General features: G+C 42.1%; 1 protein-coding gene across 1 annotated transcript in view; it reads right to left on the bottom strand.

The window, feature by feature from the left end:
- Positions 1-11,345, bottom strand: part of smtna (smoothelin a) — an 11,551-nt gene extending 206 nt beyond the window's left edge. The window contains exons 1-9 of the mRNA XM_063014383.1: positions 11,239-11,345; positions 8,956-9,060; positions 8,684-8,759; positions 7,782-7,892; positions 7,399-7,462; positions 6,505-6,628; positions 5,212-5,363; positions 4,030-4,217; positions 1-510 (exon numbers count right to left, since the gene is read on the bottom strand). The exon at positions 1-510 is cut by the window's left edge and continues 206 nt beyond it. Of these exons, the coding sequence (XP_062870453.1) occupies positions 4,067-4,217; positions 5,212-5,363; positions 6,505-6,628; positions 7,399-7,462; positions 7,782-7,892; positions 8,684-8,759; positions 8,956-9,033 (756 nt within the window). The 5' untranslated portion in view covers positions 9,034-9,060; positions 11,239-11,345 and the 3' untranslated portion in view covers positions 1-510; positions 4,030-4,066. The remainder of the gene's footprint in view (positions 511-4,029; positions 4,218-5,211; positions 5,364-6,504; positions 6,629-7,398; positions 7,463-7,781; positions 7,893-8,683; positions 8,760-8,955; positions 9,061-11,238) is intronic.
- Positions 11,346-19,696: the final 8,351 nt, after the last annotated feature.

Genomic DNA, 19,696 nt, shown 5'->3' with positions numbered 1-19,696 from the left:
AAATCACATCACATGAAGAAGGGCCTGGGTTCGATTCCCCAGCCAGGAAGCTAGGGTTTTTTCTGGCTTTTTTGGAAATGTTCTCTCTGTGTCTGCATGGGTTTTCTACGGGTGCTTTGGTTTCCTCCTACAGTCCAAAGGCGTGCAGTCAGGTGTGTGTGTGTGTGTGTGTGTGTCCTGTGATGAACTGGTGACCTTTTAAGGGTGTTTCCTGCATTTGCCCAGTGAATCAGACCCACTGCGACCCTGACCAGGTGGTAAAACAGACAATGTATGAATGTTATTATTATTTATTCAGCATCATCCCGAGGCTCCTGCAAACACAGCGTGACTCCTTGAGGACTGAAGCAGGACTGAAAGTCTCCCTGTCCCTGAGTGTGTGTGGTGTGTGTGTGTGTGTGTGTGTGTGTGTGTGTGTGTGTGTGTGCACGCTGTCCTGCAGAATTTCTTGAAGTGAGACGCTCTTTTCACCCTCCTGAATCTCTGCCTCTTCACTTTCCTGAACCGGACCTGAGAACACAGAAAACAGAAGAACGTGGGTGTCAGGTGGTCAGTGTGGTTTGAACGGCTTTGGGATGAATTGGAACGTCTGTGACGAGGCAGGCTTCCATGTCCAAAATCAGTGACTGATCCCAATAGGGCACAAATTCCTACAGACACTCCGAAATCTTGTAAAAACTCACAGTTACAGCATTTAGCACAAACTTCCATCCAAAGTGCAACTGTGATGAATACAGTCTGAGCAACTGAGCATTGAGGGCCTTGCTCAGAGGCCCAACAGCGACAGGTTGGCAGGGGTGGGACTTGAACCAGGAACATACTGATTAGTGTCCACATTCATTTGACTTTACAGTGTGTTAAGAACATGAAAGCATTCACATTTACCACCTAAAGTGATGTAGGTCAAACTAACAAGGGTTAGGGCCTTGCTCAGGGGCCCAACAGTGGCAGCTATTATTTTGAGGCTTGTTTCACCCAATCCAGACGTGGCCAATTGGAGCTTCTTTGTTGAGTACCACCTCTGTTGGGTACTGCCACCGCCACACCTATTTGAGGAGGGCCGATGTTCTTCTGACACACATGCCGTCACAGACCACTTCTTTTCACCTGTCAGGGGCGGAGTCTTACAGAGTGCTTTACCGTGTACAGAGAGCCACCCTGTGCAGGCACCTCGACCGACCCCAGCGACAAAGATCCCTGTTCAGCCGTCAACCCTCCCAGTACAGACACAAAACCAATCACGTGTCTGTGTAGGCGCCCGGCCGGCCGATAGCAGAGCTGAGATTTGAACTCGAGAGCTACCGCGTCTCAGATGATCCTCAGGGTTCCACCTTAAAAGGAGAAATAACCAAATCTGAACTGCACTTAGAACAGTTCTTATAAGATGTATAAACACACCCCTTCCAAAAAAACACAACCCCCCACCCCAAGTGGAACCAGCGAATAGTTTGGATGAAGAAATATGAGGCTCTTGTAGACTGACGGGGCGGCTGGATATTTTTAACCTTCAGATAAATCCGAACCTCAGTTCAGCTCCGACGTCCTTAATAAGTGAAGTGATTCTAACAAACGGAGAGCAACAGGACCATAAAAAGTCATTCAACCGTGCACACACACACACACTGCACGATTTTGCCTGAACCAGCTATCCCCAACATTTTCTTGCATTTTTTATATACAGTGTATCACAAAAGTGAGTACACCCCTCACATTTCTGCAAATATTTCATTATATCTTTTCATGGGACAACACTATAGACATGAAACTTGGATATAATTTAGAGTAGTCAGTGTACAGCTTGTATAGCAGTGTAGATTTACTGTCTTCTGAAAATAACTCAACACACAGCCATTAATGTCTAAATGGCTGGCAACATAAGTGAGTACACCCCACAGTGAACATGTCCAAATTGTGCCCAAATGTGTCGTTGTCCCTCCCTGGTGTCATGTGTCAAAATCCCAGGTGTAAATGGGGAGCAGGGCTGTTAAATTTGGTGTTTTGGGTACAATTCTCTCATACTGGCCACTGGATATTCAACATGGCACCTCATGGCTAAGAACTCTCTGAGGATGTGAGAAATAGAATTGTTGCTCTCCACAAAGATGGCCTGGGCTATAAGAAGATTGCTAACACCCTGAAACTGAGCTACAGCATGGTGGCCAAGGTCATACAGCAGTTTTCCAGGACAGGTTCCACTCGGAACAGGCTTCGCCAGGGTCGACCAAAGAAGTTGAGTCCACGTGTTTGGCGTCATATCCAGAGGTTGGCTTTAAAAAATAGACACATGAGTGCTGCCAGCATTGCTGCAGAGGTTGAAGACGTGGGAGGTCAGCCTGTCAGTGCTCAGACCATACGCCGCACACTGCATCAACTTGGTCTGCATGGTCGTCATCCCAGAAGGAAGCTGACGCACAAGAAAGCCAGCAAACAGTTTGCTGAAGACAAGCAGTCCAAGAACATGGATTACTGGAATGCCCTGTGGTCTGACGAGACCAAGATAAACTTGTTTGGCTCAGATGGTGTCCAGCATGTGTGGCGGCGCCCTGGTGAGAAGTACCAAGACAACTGTATCTTGCCTACAGTCAAGCATGGTGGTGGTAGCATCATGGTCTTGGGCTGCATGAGTGTTGCTGGCCCTGGGGAGCTGCGGTTCATTGAGGGAAACATGAATTCCAACATGTACTGTGACATTCTGAAACAGAGCATGATCCCCTCCCTTCGAAAACTGGGCCTCATGGCAGTTTTCCAACAGGATAACGACCCCAAACACAACCTCCAAGATGACAACTGCCTTGCTGAGGAAGCTGAAGGTAAAGGTGATGGACTAAACCCAATTGAGCACCTGTGGCACATCCTCAAGTGGAAGGTGGAGGAGTTCAAGGTGTCTAACATCCACCAGCTCCGTGATGTCATCATGGAGGAGTGGAAGAGGATTCCAGTAGCAACCTGTGCAGCTCTGGTGAATTCCATGCCCAGGAGGGTTAAGGCAGTGATAATAATGGTGGTCACACAAAATATTGACACTTTGGGCACAATTTGGACATGTTCACTGTGGGGTGTACTCACTTATGTTGCCAGCCATTTAGACATTAATGGCTGTGTGTTGAGTTATTTTCAGAAGACAGTAAATCTACACTGCTATACAAGCTGTACACTGACTACTCTAAATTATATCCAAGTTTCATGTCTATAGTGTCGTCCCATGAAAAGATATAATAAAATATTTGCAGAAATGTGAGGGGTGTACTCACTTTTGTGATACACTGTATATATAAGATATAATTTCGTATATAAAATGATACGACATTTTTTCCATTTTATCAGCTCCACTTACCATATAGAAGCACTTGTAGTTCTACAATTACTGACTGTAGTTTTACTCTGTTCTTTAATGGTCAGAACCTCCACAGGACCCCCACAGAGCAGGTATTATTTAGATGGTGGATGATTCTCAGCACTGCAGTGACACTGACATGGTGGTGGTGTGTTAGTGTGTGTTGTGCTGGTACGAGTGGATCAGACACATCAGCGCTGCTGGAGTTTTTAAACACCTCACTGTTACTGCTGGACTGAGAATAGTCCACCAACCAAACATATCCAGCCGACAGCGCCCCGTGGGCAGCGTCCTGTGACCACTGATGAAGGTCTAGAAGATGACCAACTCAAACAGCAGCAATAGATGAGCGATCGTCTCTGACTTTACATCTACAAGGTGGACCGACTAGGTAGGAGTGTCTACTAGAGTGGACAGTGAGTGGACTGATCCACTCATACCAGCACAACACACACTAACACACCAGCACCATGTCAGTGTCACTGCAGTGCTGAGAATGATCCACCACCTAAATAATACCTGCTCTGTGGTGGTCCTGTGGGGGTCCTGACCATTCTAGCAGAAACGTGTCAATTGTGCCAAGGACTTCAGTATTTTTTTTTATTTACTTATACATATATAGTATTTTCAGACAGGGCGTCCCAATACTTTTGTCCACATACCATATGTAGATCCATGTTTGCCGTGTTACTCACCGTCTGTATTTCTGTGGGGTGGGGTGCTGTGTTTTGGTTAGGGTGTTTTCTTCTTGGTCTTGACGAGACCTTTCTCCACTAAACAGCGGTAGAACTCCTGTATGTAGGTGTACACACACTTCCAGTCCGGCTCCCGCATCCGACACAGGTCGTCCACGTCCAGCAGGCGAGGGCAGTCGGCCAGCGTCCTGCACACAGACAACGGCAAACGGTGACTCCATTTAATTCATCAATCATCTCAAATACAGAATTTTAATCAGCTGATATCTAATCAAGTCATGTTTAGTTTATTCCTATAAAAAGAAACCCTGTCCTAAACTGTAGGCCTCACAGAAAGAAGGGTCTGGGTTCAATTCCCTGGGTCCTTTCTGCATGCATGTTCTGTCTGTGTCCGTGTGGGTTTCCTCCGGGTGCTCCGGTTTCCTCTGTTACTAGAAATTGTCCCAAGTGTGTGTGTGTGTGTGTGTGTGTGTCCTGTGATAGACTGGCATCCTTCCAGTTCGTTTCCTGCCTTTTCCCTAATGAATCAGACCCACTGTGACCCTGACCAGGATAAAGCACTGGTAAAACAGACATCAAACAGTGAATCAGAATCAGAATCAGAATACTTTATTGATCCCAGAGGGAAATTGCAGACTGAATGGATGGCATCTTTTTAGACAATATAAGGCCACGCCCATTTCTTCAGTACTGGACTAACCATGTGTAAACAAGTCCATCATGTATGGCTTTAGGGGAAGAGCCTGCAGTTAACCTCTATAGAGCTCAACAGAGTAATAAGTTGTCCCACAAGGCTCTGTTCTAGGACCCTTATTGTTATGACCAAAAGTATTTGGACGCCTGATCATGAGCTTGTTGGATGTCCCATTTCGAAAATGTGTGAGTGACCTCTGTGTGATCGCTTCAGCTAGAATAACAGCAGCTCTGTTGAGTGGGGCTGAGGTCAGAACTCACTTTTGAAACCAAGCACAGGGGTGGAGTCATGCTGGAACAGGGCAGGACCTTCCCTAAACTGTTGCTCCAAAGTTTTAAGCATGTGTTTTCCTTTATATAATTGATTTATTACACCTAATAGTAACTATTGTGGTTAATACACATAAATTAAGTCACTAGAAGGGCGTCCAAATACTTTTCTCCATATAGTGTACGGTACATGACCACATTCACGCTTTAAGTTCTTACTCTGCGGTTTTGAACGCCTTCTCGAAGTTGGCTCTGCGATCGTAAGGGTCCAGCGTGCAGTACTCGAACCCCTCGGGGAAGAACCGGTGCACCAGCGCGCAGAACGCCAAACCGTCCGCCCAGCTGGACGAGAAGTTCTGTATTCTGACACCCTGCAGACACAAACAGTGAACAGGCATGGATTCAAACATTAGAAGGGGTGTCCACATACTTTTTTATGCTATGTTATGCTTCCTCTCAACTGGTGCTGACACCCGCCCTGATCGAGGAGAGCGAGACTGACACACACCCCCTCTGACACGTGTGCAGTAGCCGACTGCATCTTTCCCCTGCACGAGGCGAGTTCACATGCGGATCAGCTTTGTGTATCAATCAGCCAGTAGAGGTCGTAACTGCATCAGTTATGAGTTGTTCATATAGTCGCCCAGCCCAGCCGGATGGCAGAGCTGAGGTTCGATATGATGTGTTCAAAATCCCAGCTCTGGTATGCTAGCGTGTCTTACCGCTGCGCCACCTGAGCGGCACCCACATACTTTCGATCAAATAGTGTAACCGAATTAAGCAGGTAGTGGAAGTAAATGCTAAAAATAAATAAAATTGGCCACTTAGCCGGTCAGGCGTCCACACAGGCATGATCAGCTGTCTGAGGAAGGGCTGCGCCAGGAAGGGCATCCAGCATAAAAAATGGGTTATTTTATTAGTAAATTAATGGTTTTTATTATACTGGTATTTATTTATACAAACATTCATTTAATATTTTAATATTGAAAACATGTCATTTTCAAGCTAATAAATGGTTAATATGGTTGGAAAAGAGAGTTTTTAGTTATTTAAATGGTAACCGAGGTGCCACTGTGCTACTTTAGTTGTCCAAATACTTTTTGGACCCACATACTGGTTCGTGAACCAAAAAAAGTCAAATCTATCTTGAGTAGAATAAATAAATAGAATTATCTCTAAAGACAGAAACGATAGGTTGAGCTGGCTGAGCGAGGTACTGCACAGAGATGATGAATAACAGAGAGCAGTGCCTGACTCTCTGTGAGTGTGTTAACCTGTATCAAACGTGTACCTAACAGGAGATACAGTAGGGGAATTGGATATGACTAGACTGGGAGATAAAGGAAAACATGCAGAAATAGGATATAAGAATAAAAAAAGAAATAATAGATGGTGATTATGAGATGATGTTAGATAAGAGGAATCATAAATGTGGGGATTTAGGGACAATGCCACGCGCCCTTAGTAGACAAGCGGTCCAAGGAGACTCCCAACCGTCTGAGATCTTCTCACCTCGTAAGGTTCAGTCTTGGCTCTGCACCAGTCCAGCAGCATCTGTTTGACGTCTTTGGTGTTCGGGCCCCCGAGAGCCGAGCCACGGGGAACCCTGACCCCGCCGGCCGCTGGATGAGACGCACTACAGAGACAGAGACAGCATTCAATATAATAAAGCTGCACAAATTCCCACAGGCATACTTCAAAGCCTGGTGAGAAGCCTTCTTAAAAGGTTGTTGTTTAAGCTAAAAGATCACACACAGGGTCACTCTGTTTTAATACAGGACGTCCGACAAGCTCACAATCAGGCGTCCAAATACTTTTGGCCGTATAGTGTATTTAGTTCCAGGTTTCTAAAATGTTCCATTATAAACAGGTGAACTGGAAACAGGTGAGAGAATCGTGATTGTGTATGAAAAAAGGATCCACCGAATGAGAAACCGCTCTACTGCTGGAGTACTTCAGAAAACTGTTGTCATTTAACGCAGTACGCGTTTAACTTTATTACACCAATAGAAGGTCGTACATCAATTCTATACAGAAAGTATTTGCAGTCAAGATCTGTCTCCTGTTAAAAACGTGCGGTGCATCATGAAGACGAGAACCAGACGACGACAAGCACGGACTGTTGAGCATCAAGCATCAAGTCTCGAATCAAGCAAGAACGGTGAGAAATTCTCCCAAATCTCAGTCTTAAAATCTTAAGTCTTATTATTAAAAGTCTCGTTAATAGGAACGCTGATGGAACACAGAGGGGAACACGCTACTGTCCCAACTTTATTGAATTGTAAACATGTTTCTATTTACAAACTACAATGAAGCTGATCAGTGAAAAACTTTTTATCAGGTAAATAAAGATTCAGCTTTATGATCTGTCCCATTTTTTCTGAAAGGATTCACTAAGACTCTCACCTGCTGCTGGGTTTAGGGAAGGACCCCGCCGGTGATGGACCTGCAGATTTCACCTGAGCTGCTTCTACACAAGAGAACACACGGTCAGTACAACACAATAAACTGACCGCTCGATCGACTAACTGAATAACTGATGGATAGAGGAAAAATTGATTCTTATTTAAAGCCTTTTATGATTTAATAAAATAAATGAAAGTGGTTTCTCCTCAGTCTGAGGTCAGTTGGGCATGGCAGATCATTCAAGACATTTCAACGCCAGAGTGAGTAATGAGGGGACAGACGAGTCCAAGGACCCTGGACCAGACACTGTTCTCACACTGGTTCTCACTGTTATGAAGCACTGGTGTACAGTACCGTGTGTGAATAACCAGAGTGGAACTCACTGTGTGTGTGTTGCTGAGTGTTGCCGGGATCGTTGGCCGGTTTCTGGACCGGACCCACACCGGACTGGCGCAGGTTCTCCTGCCGCGCCGCACGTTCTCGATCCCGCTGCTCTGAGAACATCCACAATAAGAAAATAAAACACAACAAACATCATTATTTAATCCGTCTGATGGATGTTTCCACCGGGCTGCAGGTAGGAGGTTTTGGAGATAGAGAGGTGAGATTGAGGTGGTTTGAGCGTGTGCAGAAGAGGGATGAGAGGCTCTGTGGAGGTTTATACATACAGTAAGGGAGATCATGCAGGAGGTGGGTGTGACGGAGGACCTGAATCTAATTCATCAGACCAAACTAGTCTGTGGTCTGAAATACATCCTGGACAGGGCATTACATACAACAGTCAACCATTCACCCACTAACACCCCAGAGCAATTTACAGCAGTCAATCCACCTTCTGCATGGTTTTTATGTGTCTTGAGGTTATTATTATTGTTATTATTATTATTATTATTATTATTATTCATTTATTATTATTATTAGTAGTAGTATTATAATTATTATTACTATTTATTATTATTACTATTATTATTTTATTTATTTATATTTTTATTATTTATTATTATTTATTATTTATAATTATTTTATTTCCAAGCTTTGTATGTCTGTTCCGGTTCTTTCCAGAGTTTTTGAGTGAGGTTGAGGTCAGGGCTCTGTGCAAGACACTGGAGTTCCTTTAAACCAATCACAGGGACACAGCCATGCTGGAACAAGAAAGGACCTTCCCTAAACTATTACTTCACAGTTGGAAGCACACAATTTCTTTATATAATGAATTCATTGCACCTGTTAGTGACTGCTGTGGCGGAAACACATTAATTAATTCTAACAGTGCTGACGGGCCCACCTCGTTTTCTCTTTAACAGCTCTCTCATGGCTGACCGGATCATTCTTCTCTCCTCAAAGTCTGTAGCCTTGTCCAGCTGTGACACACAGACACACACACACACACACACGCACACACACACACACACACACACACACACACACACAGTGTAATGAAACACACACTCAAACAGTTTCAGCCCAAAAAAGGTATTGGAATCCAAAGCGTGCTGCCTAAACGTGTGTGAGTGTGTGTGTGTGAGTGTGTGTGTGTGTGTGTGTGTGTGTTCTCACCATCTCGTTCAGTACTTGTTCATCCTGGATGGCTGCTAGTTCTTCCTCTGATAGACGTCCTGCACTGACCGCTGCCATTGCTCCGTCCTGACCAGTTTCCTCCTTCTGTGGGAACGACGAGATAAACGATACAGCCAAAAGTATGTGGACGACTGAGCATGAGCTGGTTGTTATGTACCATTTCAAAACCACGTAGCATTTATACTGAATCACTCCCTTTTTCTTTTGTAGCTTTAATATCATCCGCTTCTCTGGGAAGCCTTTTCATAAAACTTTGGAGTGTGTCTGTGGGAATTTGTGCCCATTCAGCCAATAGAGTCAGTAAGGTCAGATCAGGCAGATGTTGGAAGAGAAGTCCTGGCTCACAAAGAAGTGTTGAGTTGGGTTGAGTGTTTACCAGGGCATCCTCCTCAGAGATGTAATCATGCAAGGGACTTCCCCAAACTGTTGGCACAATTTCAATTTACCTTACATCATTTTATACAGCAGTTAGCACTAAAACAATGAGATGAAAGCCTTGATTGTCATGCTTCCTATACATACACGTATAGAGCACAGGTCAGAGACCCGGGGACACAGGTTAAGTGTCAGTGAGGAGTTGGGTGGGTCCGACACTCCCCCAGAAACAAGGGGTGTGAGGCAGGAGCGCCGCCTCCAGGGGGCGCAATCAATCACGGTGTAACACAGACTTGATCATTCACTCAATCATTATAATCCTCTGTAAGTGGTACAAGCCTTTAGAGGAAGAACTCAATAGATGAGAATAGAATAGAAGAGATCAGAGCAGAATATAACAGAACAGAACCTAAAAGAATAGAATAGTACATTAAAGAATAAAATAAAACAGAATTGAATAGAATCTAATAGAAACTAATAGAAAAGAAATGAATAGAATAGAGCAGAGCATAATAAAATACAACAGAATAGAAAAGAATAAATAGAATTAAACAGAAAAGAAGAGCAGAATAGAATGAATAGAACAGAATATAACATAACATAACATAATAGAATAGAATAGAACAGAACAAAATAGAATAAAATAAAATAGAATAGAGCAGAAAAGAACATAATAGAACAGAACAGAATAGAATGAAATAGAATAGAGCAGAATAGGACAACAGAATAGAATAGAATACAATAGAGTAGAATAGAACAGAATACAGTAGAATAAATTAAAATAGAATAGAGCAGAACAGAACAGAACAAAATAGAACAGAATAGAACAGAACAGAACTTCTGGAAAAGAACAGAACCGAATAGAACCGAATAGAACAGAAAAGAACAGAACAGAACAGAACAAAGTACAACAGAACAGAACATAAAATAATTAATAGAATAAAATAAAAACAGAATAGAACAGAGCAGAGCAGAACAGAATAGAACAGAACCAAATAGAATAAATAAATCTATTCTATTGTATTTTGTTCTTCTTTTCTGTTTAAATTTTATTTATTCTATTTTGTTCTGTTCTGTTCTGCTCTGTTCTTTTCTATTGTTTTTATTGTATTCTATTAATTCTTTTCTGTTTTGTTCTGTTCTATTGTGTTCTATTCTGTTCTGTTCTTTTCTGTTCTATTCTGTTTTGTTCTATTCTCTTCTGTTCCAGAAGTTCTATTATGTTGTATTGATCATATATACAGATACACGTGTACAGAAGCACTAAATGTTTGTACCGTGATTCCCGGCTGGTTTTGAAGCAGTTCGGAGTGGTAGTCCTCTTTTTACCTGTTATACTGGTTTTGTTCTTCTTCTTTAAGAGCTTGGTTGTCACTTGCTGGTGGATTGACTCTCGGTACGCTACAGCTCTTTGGAGTGCGCTAGTACATTTCCACCTCCGCGGGATGCACAACACTCACGCTAGCTAAGGAGGGCCGCGATATTACAAGATACATATGTACATGTGGTCAGGTACCTCTAATTATCCGGTACTCCTAATTATGGAGTTCAGGTGCTTCAGCCACACCCAGCACTCACATCAATTATATAAAATAAATATGCTTCCAACTTTGTGACAACAGTTTAGGGAAGGCCTATGTGCACAAAGTGAGGTCTATGGATACACTGTCAACCCTATTTAACAGCCTTAGGATGAACTGGAATGCTGACCATGAGTCAGGTCTTCTTGTCAAAGATTACGAACGCTCTTTTGGCTAAATGTGCAAAGCTCACTGAGGCACTCCAAAGAGTAGAGACTGTTATAGCCACAGGTGTCCAAGGTGTCCACATACTTTTAGACAGTTAATAGATTAGATGGTAACCAGGAGATAACGAGCTGCTACTCACCTGGTCTGACGCTGCTTCTGAAGGAAGGTCAGATGAGTAACGCTGGAGATCTGATGTTCAGGTCTACAGTGGAGCTGAAGGAGCCTCACAGCGAGTCTCTCACAGCGAGTCTCTCACAGCGAGTCTCTCACAGCGGGACTGTGTTTGGACTCTGTGAGTTTTTGGGTCCTCCTCTGAGGCGCCTCCCAGCATGTTCCTGGGCCCGGAGCCAGGAAACAACCGGAGGAACTGGGATGGGAACGACGAGGAAGGTGAGGAACACGTGATGCTTCTGAGAAACATCCAAAATCTACCACATGGTCCTAAGTGTAGTGAAGAACCTTCTGTAAGTGCCAAAATACATAGAGTGGAATTTACACTGGAGCTGCTTGAGGAGGAGGAGATACTACAGCACATACACTATGTCTGTGGGAATTTGTGCCTCACACTGCTGCATGCATTAGAGTGAGAACACATGGGAGATGTTTGGTCTTTACGTCTGCAGTAGTGTACGAGTGTGTTTACACTGGTTTGTGTGTGTGTGTGTGTGTTTAAGCCTGAAGAGGATGTGCTGTGTGTAAACACAGTTTTCCTTCTGTGACTTAATAAGGCAGCGTTTTTCCCTGCACAGTCGAACCTCACATAATTATTTACGTTGCACTTATTCATTTGGCAGGCGCTCGCAGCCGAGCAAGCTCACAAATCTAAAGGAATCCCAGCACAGAGCTCAGCAGATAAAGGTTAGGGACGTGGCCCCATGTTGCCTCTTACTCCAGGGCAGGCTCTGAGCTTTTAAATGTGCATAAATGCATATTCCAAAATATACTATAAACTACAGTAAGTGAACAAAAGTATTGGAACATCCCTTACAAGTCATGTGTTTCAGCCACAACAGTTGCTAACAAGTGTAATAAATCAATATATAAAGGAAATGAGATGCTTCCAACTTTGCAGCAACAGTTTAGGGAAGCTTATGGCCTAGTGTCCAAATAATTTTGGCCATATAGTGTATTTAAATCCTCTATATTACAGAGAAGGAACGCGTTCATACAGCAACTTGTGAAAGTTAGTCAGGGTTTGAGGGGTTTGGCGGCATCGTGTGGCAGAATGTAGGTATTACACCCTACAAAGAGCTGGACAAAATAACATAAACCATTAACAACGTGTTCATTCCAGTGCTGTAGAGGGATGCTGAGGTACCTCCGTGAAGCTGGCCCCCCATGTGGTCAGAAATGGAATATAAATATTATTATTCGTTTGTGCTGCGTTTGTGCTGGTTTGTGCCGTAGGAATCATCGTTTGTGCTGGCACCGTTTTAGAGAAATTAAGTATTATATTTTATTACCCGTGACGTCACTCAGCCCCCCATCAGAGCCCAAATTGCACCAAAAGCATCTCATTCGTTTGTGCTTCGTTTGTGCTGGTTTGTGCTGCTAAAAGAAACATTTGTGCTTTTTTAATTCTCAAGTTATTACGCTATAAATATTACACCCGTGACGTCACCAGCCCCCCCATTAACGTCCAAATTGCACCAAAAGCACCTCATTCGTTTGTGCTGCGTTTGTGCTGGTTTGTGCTGCTAAAAGAAATATTTGTGCTGGTTTAATTTTAAAGTTATAAAGCTATAAATATTACACCTGTGACATCACCAGCCCCCCATTAACGTCCAAATTGCATCAAAAGCACCTCATTCGTTTGTGCTGCGTTTGTGCTGGTTTGTGCTGCTAAAAGAAACATTTGTGCTGGTTTAATTTTAAAGTTATAAAGCTATAAATATTACACCTGTGACATCACCAGCCCCCCATTAACGTCCAAATTGCATCAAAAGCATCTCATTCGTTTGTGCTGCGTTTGTGCTGGTTTGTGCTGCTAAAAGAAACATTTGTGCTGGTTTAATTTTAAAGTTATAAAGCTATAAATATTACACCTGTGACATCACCAGCCCCCCATTAACGTCCAAATTGCATCAAAAGCATCTCATTCGTTTGTGCTGCGTTTGTGCTGGTTTGTGCTGCTAAAAGAAATATTTGTGCTGGTTTAATTCTACAAATATTGGTCCAGTGGCGTCAGTAGGTGTGTGTCAACTTTTGACAGGTAGTGTATTCAGTAGATGTCACTCACCAATGATGAATGCAATACTAATTGAAATGCAAGACACAGAATATCAAGAAGTGGGTTATGTTTAGTATGAATGTAAAAACAGTTACAATTAATTAATTACAAAATTGTTAAAGACAGAACGTAAACATGTGATACAAAATAGAAACATTGTAGGTTAAACAATCTAGTTCACAATTGATGACTGATCATTTTTTTTATGGCATCCAGCCATAAAAGTAAAGACTATCAGTCCTTTGTATAAAATACAACATGTGGTTGAATTTTTGTGTTTTCAGGGGCTGTCATGACGCGATTACAAAAGTCATCATATCGCTCCCAGACAAAGTATGACCTCCTGCAGTAGGCCACATAGTGTCCAAGAGTGTCTTTTGGCCCTGGGAGAAATGCCACAATGCCTCTGAGTGTGAACGAGTCTTTGCTCAGACTAATGTTGATGGGGAATTCACTTAGTGGGAAACTGCATTCTGCTGCTGTTTCAATGTACAGTGCTGGACCACTTGCATAACTGTGCGTGACCAAACCATTGCACATAAATTTCAGTGCTGATGGATGTTCTGTTTTTAAACTGTCTGGACACTTTTCAGGAGACTTCAGTGGCTGAAGACATTTTGATGGCTCCAGCCTCAGACCTGCTTCAAGTGCAGCCTGAAGCCCTCTCATTCCTTCTGTATTTAAAATATCGACATTGACTGGAATCAGAGGAATTTCTCTTGAGCGTACCAAACTACGGCTGCAGTATGGAGAGGAGCACTGACTTTTGCTTGTGACACTTGGCGTATGCTTCATTGTTGAGGTGATAAAGTGAGCGATGTTGCATTCTGCATTTACCTGCTCCACACCTGACTTAAGTTGAACAGAGTTAAATATGTCTAACAACAATTTTGCCCTCTGTTTGTACACACCCTGTTGTACTCCTCTTATGGTTGTGGTCTTAACCAAATTGAACAATTCAACATTGTCTTGCTGTTCAGTTACATAGGAGCTAAAATTTTCACTGTCACAGAAGGCACAGCAGAGACACTGGCAGAAGGAGTCAAAGGCACAGGTATTGATCACGCTCACAAGTGTTTTGTCTACTTTAATGGGCTGTTTTGCAGAGTAATTGCCATTTTTTAAAACACCAATTTGGGTTCTTTGTTTTTTAAGAGATGAATCAACATGTAGCCACTCTGGACAGTGTACAAGGTATGATGATTTTCTCTTTTTCAATGGCAGACCAAGGCCTCTCCAATTTTCAATCGGAGACTCCTGTTCCATTAAGTCTTCTGTAGACTGCTGTATTTGTTTGTTCTCCTGAATCAACTGATCTTTCATGTTTGCAGGATGTCCACATTCATTTGACTTTGATATTGTTTTCTCATTATTTGCAGATGTGGCTGCTGAAGAAAGTCTCATGGTCCCTTCAATGAACCCAAGGTGTCGAGTGATGAAGCGGTCTACTCGAATTGGCAAACTTTCATGTTTGAAGAGGCCGTACTTCAAATTTTTGAATTCAGCTTCAGCATGGGCAGAGCTTGCTGTGATGCTGTCACTTTTGAAAAGTGGAACCATTACACCTGTCCAGAGAGGTAGATAAGAACCTAGTCTTATTAGATGGGGAATAAATTCTGGAAGAAAATGTAAATTATCCCGATCACCGTCGTGAACAGCCAGAATCTTGCTTTCCTCGCAGATGTCAATCACCCACTTCTTAACATCAGTGGTACATTCTGTCACAGGCTCCTGAGTCTTCACTGTGTCCAGACTGTCATCAGTGCATGTGAGTGGATCGTATCCATCAGCAATTCTTTTTTTCAGATTTGTTTTGCAAATCTCTGAGATGACAGGCATGCCCTTTTTGTCATTACCCTCAGACTCACTCAGTGCAACAATTGCAATAGAGTGTATGAGCTGCCTTGCATCCTGGATTGTCACAGACTGAAGAAGCTGTGCCATGGCTCTTAGATAAAAATCTTTAACCCGCCTTGCTTTCTTATGGAGACATTCCCATTGACTAATCATCTTTATGCAGTGTGCAACATCTACTCTGATGAAGCAAGGAGGCAGTTTTGTTGACTTCCAGCTGTTTAGTACACCAAAACACTCATTTATATAGGTCTTCAAATCAGAGTAAGGAGTAAAGGCCTTAACAAGACCACCCAGCAATGCAAGGGAGAAATCAGAAACAACTTCTTTTGGTACAGATGCTCCTGCTCTTAGCCATTCAGAGAGCCAGTTTGATATGGCATTAATGTCATGCCGCTCAGACAGCATTTGCACCACTGGGATATGAACAGAAGTATCTCCATGTGAGGACAGAACTCCTTGATACAAAAATATATGTCCTGATGTTTCTGTTGGTCTAGTGAGCCTTTTGACTACTGTACCTGTAGCATCAAAACTTACACTTGAACCTTGAGTCTTTACTAATGTTTTGTAGACTAGTAGTTGAGAGGGGGTCCAATAATGGCAAAAAAATTTGTCAAGGCCTATGTCATGAATACTGCCCCTATGAGGCACACTGTATTTTATCAGATGAAGGGAAAGGATGGGGTCTTTGTGTCCTAACTCCTTATCCCCTCTCTCTTGTTTTGCTTTTCTTAATGTATTCAGGCTTGGTAGGTGGCTAGGCTCTGGGTCACCGAGTGCCATTATTTTGTAAGCCTCTGCGGCTCGCCACACATGTGGCAGTTTTTTACCCTCCCAGAGTTCTTTAGAGACCTGCAGTCTTTTCTCTCCAGATAGCATGCGTTTTGCCTTCCCAGTATGAAGACTTTCATCAATGTTATCTATTCTGCATTTTAGCACTGCTGGTGTGCTCACCTCTGGTAGACTTTCACTGGAAATGCACAATTTTGCATTGCACTCAGTACAGTGGCCAGCGATGTCAATGCACTTAGATGCACTCTGTGGGTACACTTTTGCTCTTTTAAATCTAAGTGTGCAGGCTAATTTGGTCATGTTCCAGATCTTTTCATTTAGGACATTAGACCATGTGCCATGTTTCAAGATGGTGTAAGTTCTTTCATTTGACTGTGCAGCTTTGTTCTTGTAGACTGCTTCTTCTTGCCAGATGTCAGTCCACTCTTGAAAGGGGATGGTAAGTTCAAAGTTGATGTTATTTGTCTTTTGTGTGGAATGTTTATCAGAATCAGAGCTGTCACTGTCCTCATTTACTTGTATACCTAGGCTTTGCCAAATGTTGTGTCGATCCATCTTGACGAATGTGTACAAGCTTTTAGGAGTCATTTTTCCACCAAGCTGTTCACTAAGTTCTGTCCACACCTTTTCAGAGGGGTGGGCAATACACTGTGCTCTGACAATTGTATCCCTAGCAGCTTGGATGAGTTTTATGACATCATCCTTGTTACAAATTGGCAGCTTCGGCATCTATGTAAAAGAACATCAGTTATTTTTGATGCAATCATTTTCAGGTTTTTTTTTGTTCCACGTGTCTATTAATATATATGTACAGCATATGTTTGTTTTATATTTTTCACAGAACTGTCCAGTCTTGTTTTAAATGTCATTAATATGATTTAAATTCTCACAGGACTATTACAGGGTTTTATTAGAAGCAATAAATTACCTTGAAATGAGAATTATGTGTTTGTGTTATAAAAACACTTTCCTTTTTTGTCAACAGTCGCCTGAGGAGAGGACAAAAGAAAAGTATGCTCAGACCCTCAAACGTGACAATGAACTTTTTGTTGCTGGGACAATGTTCTTTTTTTTTTTTTTTTTTTTTTTTTTTTATTAAATAAAGGTTGCATAAAAAAAATTTTTTTATCATGCCTTGGATTGTTGAAGCCCAATTTACTGGCCAGTGAGCATAATTAAAATGTAGGTATTCATAATGTGGTAATGTGGTGTATAGTGGAGCAGAATGACATTCTGCCAGGGTTTTGGTGCAGCATGCTATCTAGTGAAAGGGTACAAAGTAAAGTACAAAATGAATGAGTGCAGTGTTATTAGACAAGACAGTGCATCTTAATACAATAAATATGCAGGGCAGCATGGTGGAAAGTATAAATGTGTAATCTATGAAGATGTGTGAAGACCTAACAGAACTGACAGCAAGTTGCACAGGGAGACAGATGGATAAATAAGTATAACCTGAATGACTAATATGACGTTATATGGTGAGGGTTATATATTTTTGTGTTTTGTAAGTGGATGCTGCAGTAAATTTTTGCTAACAATGTTAATGATCTAAGGATATTACTTCTTTCTAGTGTCATTACAGTGATACACATATGGGAATACATTGCCCCAAGCAATGACCATGAAAACTTGATAAATTTCCCACAGCAAACAATTTGCTGATCCCCATTAAACTGCATGACAAATCAAACATACATTGCATTTTTCATATAATATTTTCTGTATTTTATCACTGATGTTGAGTCTACTAGAGACTTTTCATTAAGTGACAAAGTCTAAAATCTTGAAAATAGGTTATGTTACTGTTATTTTAGTTATATTTTTACCTGGAAAAGAAATTTTGGGGGTTGGGAAGAACTGCTGTCTGAAAATGACTGCTTACAGTCAACAGGTCCCCACCCCTTTTCTGCATCTCGGACTGGGGTCCACATGGAAACATGGCTTAAAATAAAGATTCCCCTCATAAAGAAGTCACATAGAGAGAATAGGTTTATCACATAAGTTTTGACATTAAAATTATTGATGGTGGTGAATTATTGAAGTGTCATCACTTTACATATTATTTAGCCTATAACTCGAGAATTAAACCAGCACAAATATTTCTTTTAGCAGCACAAACCAGCACAAACGCAGCACAAACGAATGAGGTGCTTTTGATGCAATTTGGACGTTAATGGGGGGCTGGTGATGTCACAGGTGTAATATTTATAGCTTTATAACTTTAAAATTAAACCAGCACAAATATTTCTTTTAGCAGCACAAACCAGCACAAACGCAGCACAAACGAATGAGGTGCTTTTGGTGCAATTTGGACGTTAATGGGGGGCTGGTGACGTCACGGGTGTAATATTTATAGCGTAATAACTTGAGAATTAAAACAGCACAAATGTTTCTTTTAGCAGCACAAACCAGCACAAACGTAGCACAAACGAATTAAAGGGTTTTGGTGCAATTTGGACGTTAATGGGGGGGCTGGTGACGTCACGGGTGTAATATTTATAGCTTTATAACTTTAAAATTAAACCAGCACAAATATTTCTTTTAGCAGCACAAACCAGCACAAACGTAGCACAAACGAATTAAAGGGTTTTGGTGCAATTTGGACGTTAATGGGGGGCTGGTGATGTCACAGGTGTAATATTTATAGCTTTATAACTTTAAAATTAAACCAGCACAAATATTTCTTTTAGCAGCACAAACCAGCACAAACGTAGCACAAACGAATTAAAGGGTTTTGGTGCAATTTGGACGTTAATGGGGGGCTGGTGATGTCACAGGTGTAATATTTATAGCTTTATAACTTTAAAATTAAACCAGCACAAATGTTTCTTTTAGCAGCACAAACCAGCACAAACGCAGCACAAACGAATGAGGTGCTTTTGGTGCAATTTGGACGTTAATGGGGGGCTGGTGATGTCACAGGTGTAATATTTATAGCTTTATAACTTTAAAATTAAACCAGCACAAATATTTCTTTTAGTAGCACAAACCAGCACAAACGCAGCACAAACGAATGAGGTGCTTTTGATGCAATTTGGACGTTAATGGGGGGCTGGTGATGTCACAGGTGTAATATTTATAGCTTTATAACTTTAAAATGAAAAAAGCACAAATGTTTCTTTTAGCAGCACAAACCAGCACAAACGAAGCACAAACGAATGAGATGCTTTTGGTGCAATTTGGGCTCTGATGGGGGGCTGAGTGACGTCACGGGTAATAAAATATAATACTTAATTTCTCTAAAACGGTGCCAGCACAAACGATGATTCCTACGGCACAAACCAGCACAAACGCAGCACAAACGAATAATAATATTTATATTCCATTTCTGACCACATGGGGGGCCAGCTTCACGGAGGTTGCTGAGGTTCCTCCACACAGAACTCATCAAATAAACTTAATTAAGTGAATAATTAGAATGTGCGTCCTAATACTTTTGGCCATATTGTGTACTTACTGTACATCCAAAAGAGCCTGCCGGCTGCCGCGGAGTTAAAGGGGTTTGGCGACATCGTGTGACAGAATGGAGGTATTACACCATAGAGGGGGCTAGACAAAATAACGGAAACCCTTAACGATTTATTCATTCCAGAGCTGTAGAGTGGTGGCTAAGGTCAGGGCTCAGATTTTGGAGTGTGTCTGTGGGGAATTCGTACCCACATGATGCTGGACGAGAAAGCCTGGATCCCAAAGGGCTCTGGAGTACCTCCACACC

The sequence above is a fragment of the Trichomycterus rosablanca genome, chromosome 18, assembly GCF_030014385.1.
Source record: "Trichomycterus rosablanca isolate fTriRos1 chromosome 18, fTriRos1.hap1, whole genome shotgun sequence".
Lineage (NCBI taxonomy): Eukaryota > Metazoa > Chordata > Actinopteri > Siluriformes > Trichomycteridae > Trichomycterus > Trichomycterus rosablanca.
This window is presented reverse-complemented; position numbering and strand designations above follow the sequence as displayed.